This window comes from Pseudorca crassidens, chromosome 2, assembly GCF_039906515.1.
Source record: "Pseudorca crassidens isolate mPseCra1 chromosome 2, mPseCra1.hap1, whole genome shotgun sequence".
Lineage (NCBI taxonomy): Eukaryota > Metazoa > Chordata > Mammalia > Artiodactyla > Delphinidae > Pseudorca > Pseudorca crassidens.
In genome coordinates, this window is record NC_090297.1 from 82554255 (window position 1) to 82576241 (window position 21987).

Below are 21987 nucleotides of genomic sequence, written 5' to 3' on the forward strand. Positions count from 1 at the left end.
GTATGTCCCTAATGCAGTTTGTTTAAATATCTTGCATTTGGTGAAAAAATTTTAGTCAAATGAAAATATTACTACTACAATTAGTATAAATCTTTAAAGCAATATTCTACATACATTCCTAATGTTCTTTTATTTCATAGCAATTTTTCTTCCAGTTAGGAATCAGAATCCCAATTCTCTAACATACTTATAAGGATGCTCTCAGGGAGAATTCAGACCTTCAGTTCTGTTAGTAAGTGTTTCATGGTAACAAACAAACTGTAGGATGTGTGAAAAGATTAACACCCTCTTTACTTCTTGCATCATTTTTCTACCAGTCTTAAAATCTGCGACAATGTCAGGAAGGAAAAACAGCTATGAATTACTTACTAAAATTTTGGACCATAGACATATAGGTTCATTACATAAGACACTATAAAATTACCAGCTATGTTTTTTTTTAAATGATGGTTCCACTTCAAAAGTACAATTAAATTTTTGGTCCAGAAACTGACCATAATTTATCATATTTAAAATGAACTGAGCTGTTTTTTTTTTGCTAAACAACTATCAAAGACTAATGCTGAGATTAAGATTACGATATTATTAAAATATTAAGTTAAAAACATTAAAATCTTTGCTTTCATACAAACTTGGCCTACCTTACTTTCCCGGGAAACAGGCAGTCGCAATAATGAATCATTGCCTACATCTCCCATGAGGAAGTTTGTCAGGCTATCCAGGGGAATTTAAAAAAAAAGAAATGGAAATAAACAAGTCATGACATTGCTCTGTCACAAGCTTTACATTCAACATGTCATCTAGGTTAAATTTTTTAAAAGTAAGAACCTTAGAAATAAACTGCTAGGAATCTATCCACATAAACCACATAGTCACTTGCAAATGGATGTTGCTTCTAAACAGCTATAAACACCTCCAAATACACCAGTAAAGCAACACAGAATGTAGCTTTTCTGAAGTTGTGATAATATTTCATGCTAGTTAATACTTTACTTTGCATGTATGTACTAAATTATTGTGACATACTCTCAATGAGACATCTAGGCCCTAATTTCTTTAAATGACAGTCCTCTACTTACATATTTCCAAAGGTAAAGGCCAAGGTTTCAATGGAAGAAAACACTTCTCTGAAGAGATCATTTTTGTTTTCTTCATTTACTTCTGTGAAGTTCACAGCTTTAAGGAAAAGTTGGTTATAATAAATGAGGAGAAAATACTTTAAACTACTTTTATACAAAGTCATTTAATCCCTTAAAAATCCATCATTACTACTAGAAGCATTAGAAGATTCAGAAACTGAAAAGCCTAATACACAAAATAAATATGATGTTCATTAAAGAAATCATACAAAAGAATCACCTTGCATAAAAGTAGCCAGCATTCCAACCTGACTGCTCCACACATTACATAATTTGACACATCTAAAAAGTGACTCAATGTGAAATCAATTGATCTTGAGTCAGGCAGTCCATGTTACACCAGCCTTCTCTCATTAAGAGTGCTCCATATTTTTTTCTCTTGCTTATTGCTTCACAGCATTTTTTAAAAACAGCTAAATGCACTGTTTAAGTCACTTAAGTCAATATGAAGTACATTTTCCACTACAAATTACCAATATTTGAAATCACATATACATTTGACATAGCATAAAACCTATATACAAAGCATACCAATTAAAAACACACAAAGCTTTAAAATTTTTAAATTCCTATTTATTTATATCCTTATTTCTTATAGGGTCTTGGGCTCTGAGGTCCATTTTAATTGATACATAGCTGTCTTTTGTTTATCACAGGGACAGTCTAACATTTTGCATTTTGTTAAAATTATGAAACATAACTGAAAAAGGTTTCTTATCATAACTTCATCTGTATGCACCTTTGTTAAAAGCCCAGATACAATCTACAGAGACAAAATCTGAGGGTTGAATAGGTAAATTTTTTAAAGTAACTCATTCTACTCAGATTGAGTTTAAGGAGCAACCGGCTCCCTGTAACCCACCCTCCCTAGGATCCTTGCCAATAACTGGAAGGAGAGAAACCAAGTGGAGAGGAAGCTATCCTTTGTTTTAAAACATAGTTGTTCTTAAGCTTGTCTGCACATCAGAATTGCTTATGCAGCTTTAGAAACAAAGTGTGAGTCCCACCACCAAAGATTCAGATTTCAGAGGCCTGGTGAAGCACATATATTTGTTCAAAAGCTCTCCCAGGTGATTCTAATGTGCAACTAGGGTTGAAAATGTTTCCTGGAAAGCCAGGATTCCTAAGCAGGGATGAATTAAACCTTAAGCCTGGAAGCCTCATGAAATTACAACCAAGATTTTACACGCCTTTGTAGATATGAGGGGGTAAGGTCCACACCTTTAATCAGATTCTTCTAAATATCCCTGATACAAACAAGAAGAAAAACTTAAGAACCGCCATAAATAATTTTAAAAATATTTTTTGATTTCTGCTCTGGTCAAGATGGAAAAACAGGCTTATATAACTGAAACAACTAAAAGAAATCTGTACAAAATATACGAAACAGCAGTTTTCATGACATTAGCTATCAGGCCACACAGAACAAAAATCCTAACAGACAAGAAACAAACATGGTGAGCTCTACAACTGCCCCAAGCCTACTGCCTAATAACACACAAAGATTTCTAAGCAAAGGAAACTACCAGAGATAAAGAAGGTCATCTTATAATGATGGATTCAATTCATCAAGAGGACACAATCTTATACATTTATGCACCTAACAAACAACTTCAAAATGCATGAAGCGAAAACTAATAGAACTGAAATGACAAATTCACAACTACAGCCAGAGATTTCAAAAACCCTCTCTCAATAATTGACAGAACATGTAGACAGAAAATCAGTAAAGGATGTGAAAGCCTTCAACAATACTATCAGCCACCTTGACGAGACCGGCATTTAAAGAACACTCTACCCAATGACAGCAAAATACATGTTCTTTTCAAACACACACTGAATATTTACCAAGATGGACCATATTATGGGCCATAAAACAAGTCTCAATGGGTTTAAAAGGATTCAAGTCAGGTAAAGTATGTTCTGTGACTAGATGGAATTAAATTATAAAAATCTCTGGAAGAATCCTCAAATATTAGGAAACTAACACACTTCTAAATAAACCATGGATCAAAGAAGAAAAAGGGAAATTAGAAAGTATTTTGAATACAATGAAAATGAAAACACAACATATAAATATTGGTGAAGGTGGTGGCAGAGAGGCACAGAAGGGAGGGATGACAAAGGGACATGCATTACCTGGATTGTGATGGTTTCACAAGAGTATGCATATCAAAATTGATCAAATTGTACCCTTAATTTAAATATGTGCAGTTTATTTTAAGTCAATTATACCTCAATAATGCTGTTTTTAAAACTGCACTTGAAAGTAGACTTTAAATGTAATTTATAATGTAATACCAGCAAAAATGTAAAGCCTACTCCTATTTCCCAACTTTAACCTGTTAGACTTTAAAAAAAAAATACTTTATAACACTTTGCAAAATTCTATAATTATTCTTCTTTTCCTATAAATGTATTTTTCAAAGCACTAAACATGACTGTGAGATAACTGTAAGTAGTGAAATAATTCTAAGTAGTAAAAAGACAATTATTTGAACCATCTTCAATCATTATCTTCATCCCTACTCAAATGAGGTTACAGCCATCTAATGAAAATTCCTATTACGGCTCTTGCCTCTACTTCAAAACAGCTCTAACAGCTCTATACTTCTAATATCCTTTCATTTTTTTGCTCCTGTCCAGTGTTTCAAAGAAAAGTCTTTGGCTCCTTTCCAATAATAAATCTTCCCATTCTCTCCCGCATTCTCCAAAACCCTTACCACCATTACTCCTCCCTCATAACTTCACTATCTCCTACTAACGGACATTTTTTCTTGTGCTACTAACAACATACCCAAATCTTTTCTACAGGAAAAAAATTAAATTTATCATATTTCTTCTTAAAGCTACCATCCTATCTAATTCAGCATTTCTTTACTACTAAAACTTTATAAATAGATAATGACAATTCACCAGGATTTGGCTTTTCATCCAGTTTGATGGTTAGCAGGGGTTGGAAAACATTTTCTGTAAAGGGCTAGATAGTGAGTATTTTAGACTTTTCAGGCTACACAATCTGTTGCAACTATTCAACTCTGTATAAAGTAGCCAAACATAAACAAATAAGAGTAGTTGTTTCCGATAAAACTTTATTTACAGAAACAGGCAGCAGGCCAGATTTGGCCCACTGGTAGTAGTTTGTGCACCCCTGGTTAAAAGGATGGGTTCCAAAGCCAGTCTGCCTAGGTTAAATCCTAAATCTGCCTCTTAACGAGGTTAAGTAACTTAACTGCTCTGTTCTTCAGTTTCCTCATTTATAAAATGGGGATAATAATATGTATTTTGAGAAACACTGTGAAGATTTAATGAACTTAGAACAGAGCTTGTTACATAGAAAATGCTCAATAAATGTTAGTTATTTTCACTCAATACCACTGAACAACACTGTCAACAATAACCTCCAACTGTTTTAGTCAAACTTGGAAGTCTTTTTCCTTCTAAGTTTTCATCCTACTTCACTGTTCTGCAACTCTGAACAACTCTACCACTTCATACATATGCAACCTTGGACAAATCACTCTATGTCCCAGCTTTCTTATCTGCAAAATGGGAGTCGATATAATAATAATTTGCTGTGAAGATTAATGGGTAATCCATGTAAAGAGCTTAACAGCATCTGGCATACAGTAAGTACATCCTCAATATATTATGTCAGCTATTATTAATACAAATATTAACCATTTCCTTCTATCTTGAAGCATTTTGCTTAGAAGCAATACATTATAGCAACTAGAAAATGCAAGCCTTCAGAGTTTCAAACCTGAGTTTAAATCTGACCCTTACCACTTCCTGTGTTACTCTGGATACATCACCTAACTTCAATTTCCCCATATGTAAAATGGCGTGTTACTGAAAGGAACAACTGAGAAAACAAATGTAAAACACCTAGGGTACAGTGCTTGGTATTTAGTAAACATGAGCACCCCCATATTCTACATCTGATCTGTGCTTCATACAGTTGTTTCCACTCAGCCGGCAGTTCTCATCTTGGCCTTCTTCTCTATACATTACCCCCAGAGAATCTCATCCACTTTCAATACCTTTAACGGAATGAATCCTTAAACTACCTGTCTAGTTTTACCCTCTGAGCTCCAGACCCATATTTTCGATGGTCTGTTTGATACATTCCTCCCCTTATTTCCCAATCTTTACCCACCAGCACTGCAATCTGAACATGTACTAAACTGAACTCTCATCTCTTCCTATCTACTCTGCCCCTCAAGCCTACTCTCTCCCGTACATTCCCTAGCTCATTAGTTTTGCTTCCAAAATGCCTCTAACTTTTTTTTCTTTCTTTCCATTCCCATTGACACTTAGTTCAAAGGCCATATTTTACTTCTAGTTTGGACTATTTACCAACCTGCTAAGTGGCCTCTCTGTCTCCACTCTCTCCCCTCTACTAGCTGACCTTCGAAATCAAATCAAGATTTTGCTTAAAGTTTAAATAATTGTCTCCCTTGGGTTCCCTATTAAGTCACAACAATGAGCACTAAGACACATTTAGTATCTCTTTAAGAAAACACATGAATAGCTTTCATACATATAACCTATTAGAACAGCAACTTTCAAACAGTTTTACCACAACCTTCGGTAAGAAATACATATCACATCATGACCAAGTATACCATATACACATAATAGTTATCAGTTACATAACACCTACAAAGTTTCTGAAATATCCTTAAGTCTTATACAATGAGTGTTACACTCTGATTTTTCTTTTCTATTCTCTTTCATATTTTAAAATGCTGGTTACAATTCACTAACTCGATGTCATAAATCAAAAGCCAAAGTTTGAAAACCACCGAATTAAAAGATATAATGGAAGAAAATTTTCACCATTTGCACAGGGAAAATTCCTTAGGGAGAAAAACAAAACAAAAGCTACAAGATTTATAAACTGAAAACTTCACATTGCTTCTGAGAAACAAAAAAAGACAACCTGAAGAACTTAAATGCATACCATATTCTCAGATAAAAATGCTAAGTATATAAATTCTCCTTAATTTTATTTATAAATTTAATTATAAATTAACTATAATTTATACATTCATAAACTTAACTATAAATTAATTTATAAATTTACATATTTAACTCAAATCACCCTCAAAATACCAATAGGTATTTTTTGGAACTAGACAAGCCAATTCAAAAATCTTGATGGAAAAATAAAAACCTGAACAAAAAGAGTAATGGAAAGAGAAGCTACCCCAACCAGACACTAAAACATACTATAAAACCACAATGAAGACAGTATGGTACTGGCACATAACTAAACAAATCAAGGGGACAGAATAAGGTTCAGAAATAAATATATGTGACAATTTAGTGTGTTTATGATAAAGATGGCATCTCAAACCGATGGGGAAAATATGAATTATTCAATAAATTAGCTAGAAACATAGATACTCTAGAATGTATCAAAGATTTAAATTTAATAAATAACACCATGAAAACATTAAAAGAAAAAACAGTGGAGAATGCTACTATAATCTCCAAGCAGGGAAATCCTTCCCTAATACTCAGAAAGCATACAAAAGGCACAAAAGGGCTTCCCTGGTGGCACAGTGGTTGAGAGTCCGCCTGCCGATGCAGGGGACACAGGTTCGTGCCCCGGTCCAGGAAGATCCCACGCGCCGTGGAGCGGCTGGGCCCGTGAGCCATGGCCGCTGAGCCTGTGCGTCCGGAGCCTGTGCTCCGCAACGGGAGAGGCCACAACAGTGAGAGGCCCGCGTACCGCAAAAAAAAAAAAAAAAGGCACATAGAAGATTGAGATAGAAATGCAAAATAAAACAAAATACCATAAGCAAATCAAAAGATAAAAAAACAAACTAAAGAAAATCTGCAACTTATATCAAAAATTAAGGGCTAATTTCACTTATATGAAGTTTCTATAAATCAATACTAAAAAAAGACCAACTATCAAGAAAAAAATAAACAGTCAAGTCACATAAAAGGATATGCAAATGACTGCAACATATTAAAAGATACTCAACTGTACTCAAAATGAGGCAAATGCAAATCAAATCTATACTGAGATACCAGTTTTTACTATCAGATTGGATAACAAAGTTTGGTAACCAGCTTTGCTGGCAAAGGGGTAGGAAATCAGCTTCTTCAGCACGGCTATCAGAAGGACAGAACCTCTACAGAGGGCGTTTAGCAATATACAAAATATAAATGCACATGCGCTCTGTTCCAGTAACTACCCACCTAGGAATATACAGGGCTATTCATTGAAGCACTGTTTGTAACCAAAAAAAACTGGAAACAATCCAAACATCTATTAGTAGTGAACTGGTTAAATTAATTATAGTACATCAGTATAATGGATTATCATGCAGCTTTGAAAAAACAAAACAAATAACAACAAAAGAAGACAACTTTTTATATACAGATAACTCAGAACAATGAGCAAGGAACAGAATGCTACCCTTTGTGTAAAGGAGAGAACATATTGTGTTTGCTTCTATATGTGTATAATGTCTCTGGAAAGATACACAAAAAACCAGTAATAGCTGTTGCTTATCTAGGGAAAGGAATGGTGGCTAAGGTCTGAGGTAGAAAGACACTTCACTGTTTGAATACTCTTTTACACCGTTTGCACTATGAATCACGTGAATGAATTGCCTATTAAAAAAGCTTCAAAACAGAAAGAAAACATGAGGCATCTACAATTTTGGATGCATAATTAAAGCTTATTTTTCTTTTTTGTTTCCAAATTTTAAATATAGGGCAAAATACAAATCATGAAAAACCTTAAAAATGGTCCTTTTAAATTATATTACAAATAAGATTTACCAGAATACTTCTAAATGATGAAAACACAAATACTAAGTACACAATAAATTACTGAGAGCTACGATGCCTTCATCTACTTCACAAATAAGCTGTATCTCTCTTACCATATTGCAAATATTTTGTAAGACTGAACTTCCTGCTTGGAAACAAGAGGAGACACAGGAAATACAAATCACTATTAGAATGAATGGGGAAAAGCTAAGGATTCTTCTTTTAAAGTTATTAAAAGGTAAATTCTACATTTAAAATAAAAAATAAGAGATGTTAAAAGATTCCAAGTTTATTCCAACGCACTTATTCTTATTATGCATAGGAAGTGGATCGATTTCATGCATTCAAACCTGCAGCAGCACAAATAAGATTATACCTCCCTGATCTAAAGTTATCACTCTGTATATGTTATTTTTTAATGGTTTGGTATGTTTGCAAAATGCATCTGACAGTTGCAAGATCTCCAAAGCAAGTCAGGTTACCACTGTTTTTTAAATGTAATTAGGAGGTTAAGACAAAATGATCACATTCCTGACAGCTTTCTGATCATAATATACAATAGTTTTTAAGTTTTCCTCTTTAATATAGAAGTAAAAATGTACCTTTGTAAGTTTTTTGAAAACATGAAAGTAGACAGCGTATCCAAAACATTCAGATTGCCACAAGATAGACATTCAAAAATGATTTCTACCTCCCCCTTGCCTTTCCAGGGTTTGAAAACAAAATTACCATTCAATGAAAGAATTAAATAAGCTCCAATTTGACATCAATTTTCCACGTTACTGAATATTTTTCATTTGGGTTATCAATGATATTTTTACATGGCCTCAACAATAAGATGGGGGGTGGTTTATTTAAAAACTTAAACTTACACCAAAGAAAACACAATTTTTAAAGTTTTCTAGCATCATGGAGTCCTACTGAAACAGAGTAAGTTCCCCAACAACAAAGTAAGTTTTAAAATTTCATCCAACAAAAAAGTAAAATCGTAACAATAATTCCAAGAGTAAAGACAGTCTTAGAGGGAAATAATACTCAAAAGATTGCTTTACCTCAAAGAAAAAAAGATCTATAAGGCAGCTGAGAGGCCACTTTCTTCAAGTCTGTTTCTGGAATGTGGACATCAACAGACACACTCCTTCCCCAGGACATCCTGACTGCACACAATAGCTACTGACAACAATTGAATGAACTGTGGTGCTATTTCCAAGCATGGAAATTTTACTATCTACAGACACAAATTTCCCTAACTTAAGTTAAATTGCACTTACAAACAATCTATTTTAAAACAAATTTGGTTACTAAGCATTTTTAAGAGGCACAACAGAAGCTATCCATTTTGAAGCCATCTACATTTTTTTCAGTGCTTGAAATACAGAAAAAAGAGAACCATGCAAACATGATTAATCTACATAAAAAGTAGGGAAGGCAGTTCTTAAGTATATGGACTATATTTTATTGACAAGGTTTTTATTTTCTCTTCCTGTCTCATCCCCTTGACACTTGCCCTTTACCCTCTCTACATGTGAGTATGTTCATTAATCACATCCTGTTCTTCACATCCAGAATTCTCACACAAGCACCCTTTATCACAGTGCCAATCCCCACTCTAACCCCATTAATGCCCACCTGACCTTTGAGACTCAGGACAGGTAATCCCTTTGCCCAAAGAAGCCTTTTGTTTCCTTACTCAACCCATGGTGACTCACTTTTGTTAAACATTTTAATTCATATTACCTATCAGATTGACATTTAACACTGACAATCACTTCCTAGAATATGACACTTCTAAAATTCCATAACATCTTTCTCCAGATCATCTCCCTACTTCTTTAGTGTTTTTCAGGTTCCTCTATCTTCCCTCTGTCCCTGGGATCTCATACTCAGTCCTCTACTTAGTTTGTACACTCTGAGTTGGTGTCATCCTCTTGCATCACCACCCACAGACCAACAACACTCAAGTCCACGTGCTCAACTCCAAACTTCAACTTAATCCCTAACATTCAACCTGTCCTATGTTTCTTCAACAGCCATCCCCTCTCCTGTGACAAGCACATTCCACGACTACCACACCCCAGCTTCTGCCTTAAATCAGACTATTAACCCTCATCTAGCCCATTATTTCTAACAATCTCCTAACTGAACTTCCTAGTTCCAGTCACATTCTTCTCAATCTTTATATAATCTTCACCCTCAATCTTTATATAATGCAGCCTAGGATAACAGATTCTAACAATTTTTGGTGGCAAATCATTTCTTCAAAGGATAATGTCCCAATTCTTACTTCTTTTAGCACATGTAATATATATACACACACATATATATATACACATATACATACACATATATGATAAACTTATTTTCCAATTTTAGTTTCATTTTTCCACATTTGAAAATAAGGTCCCAATTAAGTCTTCTTTTTCTCCATTTGTCTCCCTCCTTTAAGTGGAATAACTACAAATGGCCATTTTCCAGCACCAACTGTCCTCAGATAACAAAGACTTTTTGTACCCTAATAACCTACTTCAAAAGAGCATATATTCTTTCAAAAACTCAAAAATTGTAAACCACAGTTGTTCAGTTCATTTCAGTTAGCATTTTTAGAGTGTTTCCTGCCAAATAAAGTTTTAATTTTTAAAAGAAAGAGAATTTTAGGTGTGATTCAGTGGGGATATTTAAATACCAAAGTGTATATAACTCCTACTGATACACATCATATAGATGCCAAGAGAGATGGTTCTATAACCATTATAAACGAAAATGTATCACCTGGATCCTTTTTGCCCATGCCAACCCACTGCTAATATTATCTTTCTTACCTTTCACTTTTGCAGCAAGCATTTCTGCAGCATTTTGAAGGTCAACAGAATTGAGGTTCTGATGTTTATTCATTACAGACTTTAAAACACGAAGAAGTTCGTCCAGACGTATATGAATGACTTCTTTAAAACAGTCTTAAGAAAAAAAAAATTTTTTTAATTTGTTAAATCAACCATTTTGAAGCACATTTCAGGTAGAAGCAGCGGCTCCACAACTTTTGCCTACTGTATGTTCACTTTTATTTTCACTACTGCAATTATATGCAATTTATTTAGCCTTCAAAAATCCATAATCATTTTAATTCATTAAAGATTTCAAAGTCACTCACAGTCATGGTCAACTTAGCACTACCTTTTTCAGTTTTCTCAGTCTAAATGTGCTCTCCAGATTTCCCTTGGGGCAACTTTACAAGTTTTTCCTGTCTTACAGTTTTTACTATAATATACTTTTTAATATATATGGTAACAGAGTTAAAGCCCTATAATGCCTGAATATTAACTAATATTAAATAGCACTTACATGTTAAGTTTCTATGTAAGAATTGACTCTTTGCATTAAGATATTAGAAATGAGCAACTCACAGGCATATATATAAGGACCACCACCTGACCTGCACATCTTTAAAACTGTGATATAATTTACATACAATAAAATGCATAGATCTTTATATGGTTCAATGAAATTCTGTACTTTTTAGAAAAATTGAAATAATTGCCAATGATGAAAAATTGGGGGATCATTACAAAAGCTCCAGATTTATGCCTACTCTTGAAAAATCAAAATCTGGTTATACCAGGCCCACATCCACCTTGGCCACAAGCAGCTGAAACAGAGCAGTACTGCTCTCTTAGGTGTGCTTCTTTCCCAGTCCCTACCTGCCTAGCCCTAGTCTGCTCTACCCATTTTACAGCAGCCCTGGTCAGAGGGACACAGACAATGTTTTATAACCCCTGGAAATAAGGTGACCATATAATTTATCTTCCAAACCAAAATACTCTAGCAAGAGAAAAGGTGGGTACTACTCATAATCATGCCAGCAAACAGGCATATCCCTGGATCACCATCCCAGGCAAACCAGAAAGTATAGTCATCCTAACCTGTAAAACCCCTGAAGTAGGGACTTCCCCAGTGGTCCAGTGGTAAAGAGTCCGCCTCCCAACGCAGGGGACGTGAGTTCAACTCCTGGTCGGGGAACTAAGATACCCACATGCCGTGGGGCAACTAAGCCCACACGCCACAACTACTGAGCCCGCATGCCACAACTACTGAGCCCGCGTGCCACAACTAGAGAGAAGCCCACACGCTGCAATGAAGAGCCCACACGCCACAATGAAGAGCCCACGTGCCGCAACAAAGACCCGACACAGCCAAAAACAAAGAAATAAATAATTTTTTAAAAAACCCTGAAGTAATCCTCAAAAGTTTGAAAAGACAACCACCTGAAATACAATACTCTGATGTAATGTTCACTTCTATAACCTTACACATAGCACTAGTGTTTAACAATGGCACATTTATTAAGTGCTTCCTATGTACCAGGCACTGTTAAAAGCACTTAAAACTTATTATCTCATTTAATTTTCACATCATTTCTATTAAGTAGATTTTTTAAATCTCCATCACACAGATGAGAAAGCTGAGGCAAACCTAAGTTTACCAAGTCAGAATTTGAACCCAGAGAGTATAATTCTAGAAGCTAAGCTCTTAATACTGTCTCCCTATTGAAAGAGCTTAAAAAACAATCAAAAACATTTCTTAAAAGAGTGTTTTAGGGCTTCCCTGGTGGCTCAGTGGTTGAGAGTCCGCCTGCTAGTGCAGGGGACGTGGGTTCGAGCCCTGGTCTGGGGGGATCCCACATGCCGCGGAGCAACTAGGCCCGTGGGCCACTACTGCTGAGCCTGCGCGTCTGGAGCTTGTGCTCTGCAACGAGAGGCCGCGATAGTGAGGGGCCCGCACACTGCGATGAAGGGTGGCCCCCGCTTGCCGCAGCTAGAGAAAGCCCTCGCGCAGAAATGAAGACCCAACACAGCAAAATAAATAAATTAATTAATTAATAAAACTCCTACCCCCAATATCAAAAAAAAAGAGTAAGATGCTGATTTAAATTAAAAAACAAATGTTTTATAATTATGCAATTTTTTCCAGAAATGTTAAAAGATAATCACTAGAAAGTCTATAGGATAAAAAACAAAAACAAGTAATTCTATCATCTATCAAATATTCCACTCATTAACAGCATTATCAAGAGAGAGAAATAAGTAGTATAAGAGAAGCAGGCAAGGTGAGTGCAAGGTGGGGAGCTGGGTATATTAGGGCAAAGAGTATCCCAGGAAGGGGTAAAGAAAGAATAGTTCAAGTAGTGATGGAAGGAGAGAGAATAGAGTGCCTTCAGGAAAAAATCCAACTCATTCATCCAAAAACTTTAATAATAGAAAAAGAAACACAGGCGATTAGGTGCTGGCTTAAGCAGCTTTGGAAGTGACTGGAGTCTATAAGATTAAAGGCAAAGGAAATGCACATAAGCACTGTACTCTAGTTGAGAAAGTGTTTTCAATGAAGATTCAGGTTAAAAATGTTGATATTGCTATACATGTATCCTGGAAGTGAATAACTAGGTAACTGGATGGTGGATGGTGGGAGCCAGGAATCTCACTGTTGGAATGGAAACTTACAAATAAGCAGGGAGAGGAGGCTATAATGATCCATGTGGTGATAGATTAGAGTTGGATACTTCTGTAAGAATTCGTATTTAGTTTATCATAGATATAGGTGGCTAGAAATATTTATAGATGTGTGTATATATACAGGTTAGTACACATACATATATTTCTTTTCTTCATCAGGTGAAAGGGCCTAAAAGAAATGATGCCCCAGTAGCAACAAACATACCTAGCACCCTGATCTTGGCTTCTAATACCATTCTCCAATAAAAGGAACCAGGGCTCCTTAGAGAAATGGCTGGTTCTAGGACTGTGTCAGAAAATACACAAGATGAGTTAGGAGCATCTTGTAATGCCAGAAAGTAAGAGCTTAAAAAAAAAAAACCCTCACACTGAAGAGGGTATGCCAAGGGTGCACAGGAACCAACTGAAAGACCTCCCAATGGCCAAAGGTGGAAAAATTTGAGCAATAAATTTAAAAAGTGGCACTGGATTATAACTCAAAGTATAAAGTAAATATCCATGAGTACATATTGATACAAATAAACGTCTGAATAAATTAATAAATGGAAGGAAAGAGACAACTCTCTTGTATAAAAGAATTCCTAATAATTTATATAGATATTTTGTCCTCAAGGAGGTGAAGCATGTGCACAGTGACTTCCTTCCAAAGAGTACAACATGGAAAGGGGGACGAAAAGATTAAACTAAACAAACTTGACAACTACTTCTTATGACAGGTGATCAAGGTCACCATTAACAGTGATAAATCATGTACTCTTGATAATGACATAAGAAATATGTCACTTTACATCTGTTAGCTTCTTCTCAGTATCCCATAACACCAGTCTAATCATGAGAAAAACATCAGACAAATTCTAATCAAGGCACATCCGGGACTTCCCTGGTGGCGCAGTGGTTAAGAATCCACCTGCCAATGCAGGGGACATGGGTTCAAGCCCTGGTCTGGGAAGATCTCACATGCCGCGGTCACATGCCGTGGAGCAACTAAGTCCGGGCACCACAACTACTGAGCCCGCGCTCTGCAACAAGAGAAGCCACTGCACCACGACGAAGAGTAGCCCCTGCTCGCCACAACTAAAGGCCACGCGCAACAACGAAAACCCAAGGCAGCCAAAAAAAAAAAAAAAAGGCACATCCTACAGAATACCTGACCAGTACTCCTTAAAACTGTCAAGGTCATCAAAAATAAGGAAAGTTTGAGAAACTGTCATAACTAAGGAGAGCTTAAAGACACACGACAATTAAATGTAATGATACAATTCTGGAAGGGAAAAAGGACATTAGAAACAATTTATGGAAATCTGAATAAACTATGGGCTTTAATTAATAATAATATATCATTATTATCAAATATTGGTTCATTAACTCTAACAGATGTACCATACTAATGTAAGATGTTAACAAATAGAGGAAACTGGGTGTAGGAGTATATGGGAACTCTGTACTATTTTCTCAATGTTACTGCAAATCTAAAACTGTTCTAAAAATAGTCTAATAAATGAAATAGAAATGGACAAAAGATTTTAGAAATTTTATGTACTGTTGGAATTTTTCCCATAAACATATATTACTTTTATAATTTAAAAATTCATTTATAATTTTTTAATTCCTAAGGAAAATGTAAGCATGTAATTTCAAGAATTATCTTAATTAAATGATCACTATCTATTTTGTCTGTTTTATCACTGTGGATATTAGTTTGGTCGGTTTACTTAGCTGAGGCAATACAGCTTAGTGGTTGGTTAAAAGCGTAGTTTCTAGAAACAGATTGCCTGAATTTGAATTCCAACTCCATGGCTGATAAACCTTGGGCAAGTTACTTACCTCTCTGTGCCTCATTTATAAAAAAAAAAAGAAGCTATTGGTAGCTACTTCATAGGGTTGTTGGACTAAATGAGTTAAAACACATAAAGCACTTGGAATAGTGACTGGAACACAGTAAGCCCTCCAGAAATGTTGGCAGCTATTGTTTTTAGTTTATACAGAAGTAGAAATAGGTTAACAACATAGACTAGGTCTGAAATAGAATCAAGTAGCTTCAAAATGAAAGAAACTTCTGGGACAATAATACAATTTGAATACCTATAAAAAATAATATAAATGTATTTTTTCCCAGTTTTGCATTGCAAAGTCTATCCTTTGTTTTATATATATAGTATATATATATATATATATATATATATATATATATAACTAAATAAAGCTATTTTATGGTAATAGTTCTGCCTACTTGTCAAAACCAAGGTTGAATCTAATGTCATAACGAGTTGTGCTATACTCTTTCTGAAGCCTAATCTATGTTTGCCTTAAAAAAGAGAAAGGTGGAAATTCTCTGGTGGTCCAGTGGTTAGGACTCTGCGCTTTCACTGCTGGGAGCCAAGTTCAATCCCTGGTCAGGGAACTAAGATCCCGCACAGTGTGGTCAAAAAAAAAAAAAACGAGAGAGAGAGAAAGGAAAGCCAGTCATTTCTATCCCCTACTGATGTTTCACAATAAAATCTACAGATACTAACATACTGAGGAAATACTAAGTAAAAATACTTTGTCTTATTTTGAGGTCTCAAGACAAAAGAGCTTGATTTTTGTGTGCCAACAACATCAATATTCAAAATCAGGGTTGGATATTAAGCAAGAACTACAAAATACTAATGGTTTAAATGCCTAAATAAACCAAGTTAGTAAATTCTGGTCTTCTCAGAGGCAAGGAAATTAACTATGTGGAATAAACATATTTCAAAATTATTATAGTGTTTTTGTACGTTTTAAAAACATATTATTATACGTTTCTCAATGTTCCTAGTTTTAATTTCTAACACAGTAAATAGTAACAGATACAGCCCACAAAAACAAAAACTTTTCTGGGTTCTCAATAATTTTTAACAGCATAACGGGTCCTGAGGATTGCTGCTATAATTTTTCTTTAAAATCACTGTAGAACATTCCAATAATTGTCAACATAAATGTTTTACCAATTTGAAATTCTTTTTTTCCTACAAGGAAGCCCTTATAAACAGATACTGAAGTTGTTTCAAAGCAAAATACTAGAAAACAATAACTGAGTTATTTAGTAAGAAATTTCAGAAGTATCTCAAATTACCCTATAAATAAGTCTAATTTCCTGTGATTCAACACATCTCTGAAGCCTATAAGTCAACAGAAATGAACAAGATGGCTAAATTTAACAAGCGTTAATTACAAAGATTCATAAATTCTCCTATGTATTTGAGTAGATGAGTCAACTACTAGGACATCAGTATATTCTGATAATACTTCAGCTGGGACTTTATAAAATAGCAAGCCCTTAATTACGCTTTACGAGTGGTAAAAATGTTCCAATGTTCTATTTTCTTATGGTAGAATAAAGCTACCTCAAATTATTTTTATGAAGCAAAAGCCTCATGAACTTTTTTTTTCAGAAAGCTTTAAATTTAGGCAGCTCCTTCACCAACACTAAATATCCCCACATCAACAGCAGCAGCAATGAACAAAGCAAAAGAGAGAGTAATTTTTCTTCCCTAATACAGAAGAAAGGTAAGTAGCTGATTGGTGTGGTAGAAAACAATAGATTTAAAGCAAGAAACCTGAATTCCAATGTTTGATCTGCCACTTGCTTGAAATGACCATAAACAAAACTCTCAGTTTCTCTGACCTCAGATTCATCATCAGTAAAACAGTTGTTGTGAATATCAAATAAATTAACAGAAATGAAACTGCTTTACAGTCTTAATATATGTAAGCTATTATTACTATTAAATCTGTAAACCATTCAAACTAAATACCTTTGAAAACAGAGTTGTCTCACACAGAATTACACTCAGTAACAAATTACAGTATGGTCCCACAATATTTTGGCTAATGAAAAAGAGACATTAAAGTTAAATTTCAATTTAATTTTATATGTAAAGTCTAAATTAGTAAATTACTTAGAAATAAAATCATAATTAAGAGTATATTTTACAAAAATATTTCTATACCTATCAAGTTATAGTACTTAATTTAGTCATATAATTACCAGGTAATTTTTAAGTTTTATAGTAGTCACGTTGTAAATGTAATAATTCAATTTATACCACAAAGGTATTATATATGCAAATATTATAATGTTCAACCAGTCTTAACACCAGCTATATAGAAGAGTAAAACTCCTGTATCCCAATGTTTGCTTGTTTATCTACCATCCCTATATGGTAATCTGAATTTTAATTTATTGTTTCATTCATTTGTGCCATTTATTTTCTGCTTCATTCAGCTTATCAAGTGAGAACAGATTAGCCAGTTCCACTTTTTGGTTCTCATGCATTAACACAATACCACAGTGTTTATATTGCAAACACTTCATGGAAATGCTTATGTAAATAAATGAAAAAACTACGGTGTTTTTCCTTGATTTTAAAAAAACTGACAATAATTTTTAAAATCAGTCTTGTTAATTCAGCTTAATCCCTCTGGGAAAGCAATGAAAACAAGAAGGAAGGAAAAAGTTTCAGAACTTATCACTAGGAAACTCACTTCTTTTTTTCTGTAATGACTCCTGAATTTACAGGATAAAATGAAGCCTAAAGTGCAGCTTTCGTTATCCAGCCACTTGGGGATTGTAAAAATAATAATAGCTGACATTTTAAAACACTTATTCTATGAGCTTTATATAAATGAATTATGAACTTATTTAATTTTCACAACTCAATAATGTAGGTACTATTATCTCCTTTTAGCAGACGTGAAACTGAGGCAGAGAATATAAGTAATTGGCCCAGGGCTATATACAAACAGTGACAGAATGAGGATTCCACCTCAGGGTTCTGGCTCTAGAACTTTAACATGGTTAAAGAAGTTATAGCTTAATGACAGGTATACTCTGCAATCTGTGATTTAACAGGCTTTAACTTCCAATCAAATATACCAGTTAACTACTGTAAATGGTAACATTATGTAAGCCATTCTAGGTAAGTGCAGAAGAGGAAAGCTATCTCCTAAGAGCTGGCACATGTGTAATAAATGAGCTACCTGGATTTCATACTTCATTCCTCAAGGATTCATTTTGTACCTTCTAGGCACTAAGCCATAAACTACTAACATTCATATTAGCTTTTCCTAAACGGTAACCATTGGAAATCACTTCTAGAGAGGTTTACTTCTAAAAAAACATAGCAGGAGGACATACCTGAGACTAGCAACTTAATGTTTCCAATATTTCACAAAATATCTTGCACACTATAGAGGGTGAAAGTTAAGTAATAGTCAACAATGGTAAAATTAATACTCACTGGAATTTGCCTAAATAAATTTACACATCCTCCTGTATATTCATTTACTCTGGAAAAAAACTGGGGTAATCCACAAGACAGGATTTCAATTAAGACTTTGAAAATTTATACAGAACTTCCCTCTCACAACAGAACATAATATTTAATGCCATTAAAATTTTTACATAATTCCTTCTTTCAATAAAATTTGCTTTAGAAAGTTAATATACCACTTCTGACTATAGTTCTGTCAAATTTAGGACCCAGAATTCATCAAAAGCTATCACTTAAGAGATCAGTTACATTTTTACAAATTAAAAGTGATACACTCAAATTAGAAATCATTTTTAATAATGAGAGAACTAGTTTATCTAAAACTGATGATAAAGTTTAATCTTCCTTTCTAGCCTATTTAAAAAACAAAACAGAAAAACAAGCCACCACTGTCACAACAGTAAACTTTTATTAAAATCCATTTAAAAAACAGTGTTACATAATCAAAAAGCTACAAGAAGTATTAGACTAACTGCCAATTTTTCTTCAAATATATGTTATAACGGCAATGGACACTGCCAAGCATTGAGTACCAGACAAATTAAGCAATTTGCACTACTCTTTCTAGCTGAATTAAAAGCCTTGCACTTTTCAAATTCCCAGATTTTGAACTTCCACGCACGGTGTTCCACCTGGGAATGGGAAGGTATGTCACAAAGAGAGAGTTTAAGATTACTGTATAAACTAGAAGAACATTTATGAATGTGTTCTTTGGAATTCAGAACACATTATTCCTCAGAGGGGCAACCATAAACCTGATCTGGTACTTAGACTGCACATACATTAATCTGCAGTGTTATATTTAAATACAAAGGACATATGCATAATTGCGTGCCTTCAGCATTTTAACATAAGATGAAAATTTTGCCCTGTAATTATTCATAATGCACCTTAATGACACAAGATGGAGATCTAAAACTTCAAATTCCACATCTGCTACTTATATAAGACTACAGGGTAACCTCCTCCTGGAAATAAGTAGTAGACAGAGAATCAACAAACTATCACTAAAAAAAAAAAAAAAAACTATCACTTACCCTATCTAAGTAAGCATGTTCATAGTCCTCTGATCTCCCTCATTAAGCTCTCCACTTTTTGTAAATAAAAACAGTAGAGGAATTCCTTGGTGGCACAGTGGTTAAGAATCTGCCTGGGGGCACAGGTTCGGGCCCTGGTCCGGGAAGATCCCACATGCCACGGAGCAACTAAGCTGGTGTGCCACAACTACTGAGCCTGCGCTCTAGAGCCCACGAGCCACAACTACTGAAGCCCGCGCACCTAGAGCCTGTGCTCTGCAACGAGAAGCCACTGCAATGAGAAGCTCACGCACCGCAATGAGGAGCAGCCCCCACTCGCCCCAACTAGAGAAAGCCGGTGTGCAGCAACGAAGACCCAATGCAGCCAAAATAATTAATTAATTAAAAGAAAAAAAAAACAGTAGAGACAGTGCATACATATCTTAACTCTGTTGGGGGCAAAGAGTTCTTTGGCAGACACTAATTTTCTCTAATCAGTTCATCAACACCTACTGCAATACGAGCTTCACGTTCTCACTTGGGAAAATTTCATAAACCCACACTTAAGAAACTTATCATAAAACTCACATTAAAAAATCCTACAGGGCTTCCCTGGTGGCGCAGTAGTTGAGGGTCCGCCTGCCGATGCAGGGGACGTGTGTTCGTGCCCTGGTCCGGGAAGATCCCACGTGCCATGGAGCGGCTGGGCCCGTGGGCTATGGCCGCTGGGCCTGCGCGTCTGGAGCCTGTGCTCCACGGCGGGAGAGGCCACAGCGGTGAGAGGCCCGCGTGCCGAATAAAAAAAAAAAAAAAAAATCCTACAGACTGGTGGGAGGCGAATGTCCTCTAAAATGCATTACATAGTTTGAAAACAAATACTTAGCTGTTTTCTTCAGCCTTGAATTGTCAATATTCCGAACAACGTAGAATTTCCAACTCTAATCAATTTTTGGATCACAGAATTATAAAATCAATAGCATCTGGTGTAAGTGCCTCATTCTTAACAAATTATTAAATGACTTAAGCCATATTCCAAAACTAGTTGATAGCAGAACTAGGCCTAGAACCTAGATTGTGTGATTCTCTTTCCTGAGCTCTTTCTGCCATTCCTTACTACCAATCTCACCAACTTGTATAAAATGCTTGGAAAGTGATCTGCTAGTTCAAATCAAAGAATGGCATGAAAGCTAACATTCCAAAGGCAATTTGAGGGAGATTCCAAGAATTCCTATTTCTAGGTAAAATTTTCTTTAATTTGCTCCAATAACAACTTTTTCTAGGTTTCCTTTTCAAGCTATACAAATCAAAAATACTTATAGCTCAAAAATTCATCTCAATATTCTTGAGATTGATAAATGCCAAATGTCTATACCATCACTGTCTGATAGAAATCTCTGTTAATGATGGTAATTTTTATAACTTCACCATCCAAAATGGTAGCCACTAACCAGAGGTGGCAAATAAGCACTTGAAACATGGTACTGCAACTGAGCTGCATTTTAAATTTTAATTAAATTTAAATAGCCATATGTCTAGAGGCTACCATATTGGATAGTGCAGGTAGAGATAAACCCCACGGAAAACAGAATTGGTTAATGAAATAATGGAAACTGAGCAGTGTTTTTATAGTACCTGCCACGTGAAGCAGCTGAGATAGCAAGAAAAGAACACACCATTCTGCATTCATGACCTCTGGGTTCCAAATGAAACCACTATTTATCAGCAATAAGAGGTTGATGAAATCACATAATCTAAATTATACATACAACTCATCTGTGAAACAGGTCTAAAAGTACCTGCCTTTGTGGGGACTGCATGATTAAATACCGTTTGTATGTAAAAGTACTCTGTAAAATGTGAAACACCATATACAATTATATGTCATCTCTGTAACTAGTTTAGGAAAGGGAAATGTGGCTATAAACCTATCACAAAGCTATTAACCTAAGCCTAGTCTCAACAACATGATTTAACACTTGAAGCAGTAGTCAAGTGATTTTACACACCATTGCCTCATGACAGGTAAAGTACATAGAGAAAATGGTATTCAGATAACATCAAAAGGTGATTAGTATACCCACAGTCTATATTCTTAAAAGTTAACTTTTTAGCTTTTTAACAGCCAACTGACATGAATTGAAAAGTAACAAACAATACCAAAAATTTGGCTGCCTTCTTTTAAGGAGGCAAAAGACAAAATACGGGCAAGGCCGCTGATACAATATTGACAAGGATC

At 35.1% G+C, this 21987-nt stretch overlaps 1 protein-coding gene across 3 annotated transcripts in view; it reads right to left on the reverse strand.

Moving 5' to 3' along the window:
• ARHGAP29 (Rho GTPase activating protein 29) overlaps positions 1 to 21987 on the reverse strand; it is a 75909-nt gene that overhangs the window by 33803 nt on the left and 20119 nt on the right. For all 3 annotated transcript variants that reach the window (XM_067726961.1, XM_067726962.1, XM_067726960.1), the window contains exons 3-5: positions 10754 to 10888; positions 1080 to 1176; positions 642 to 714 (exon numbers count right to left, since the gene is read on the reverse strand). In XM_067726961.1, the coding sequence (XP_067583062.1) occupies positions 642 to 714; positions 1080 to 1176; positions 10754 to 10888 (305 nt within the window). The remainder of the gene's footprint in view (positions 1 to 641; positions 715 to 1079; positions 1177 to 10753; positions 10889 to 21987) is intronic.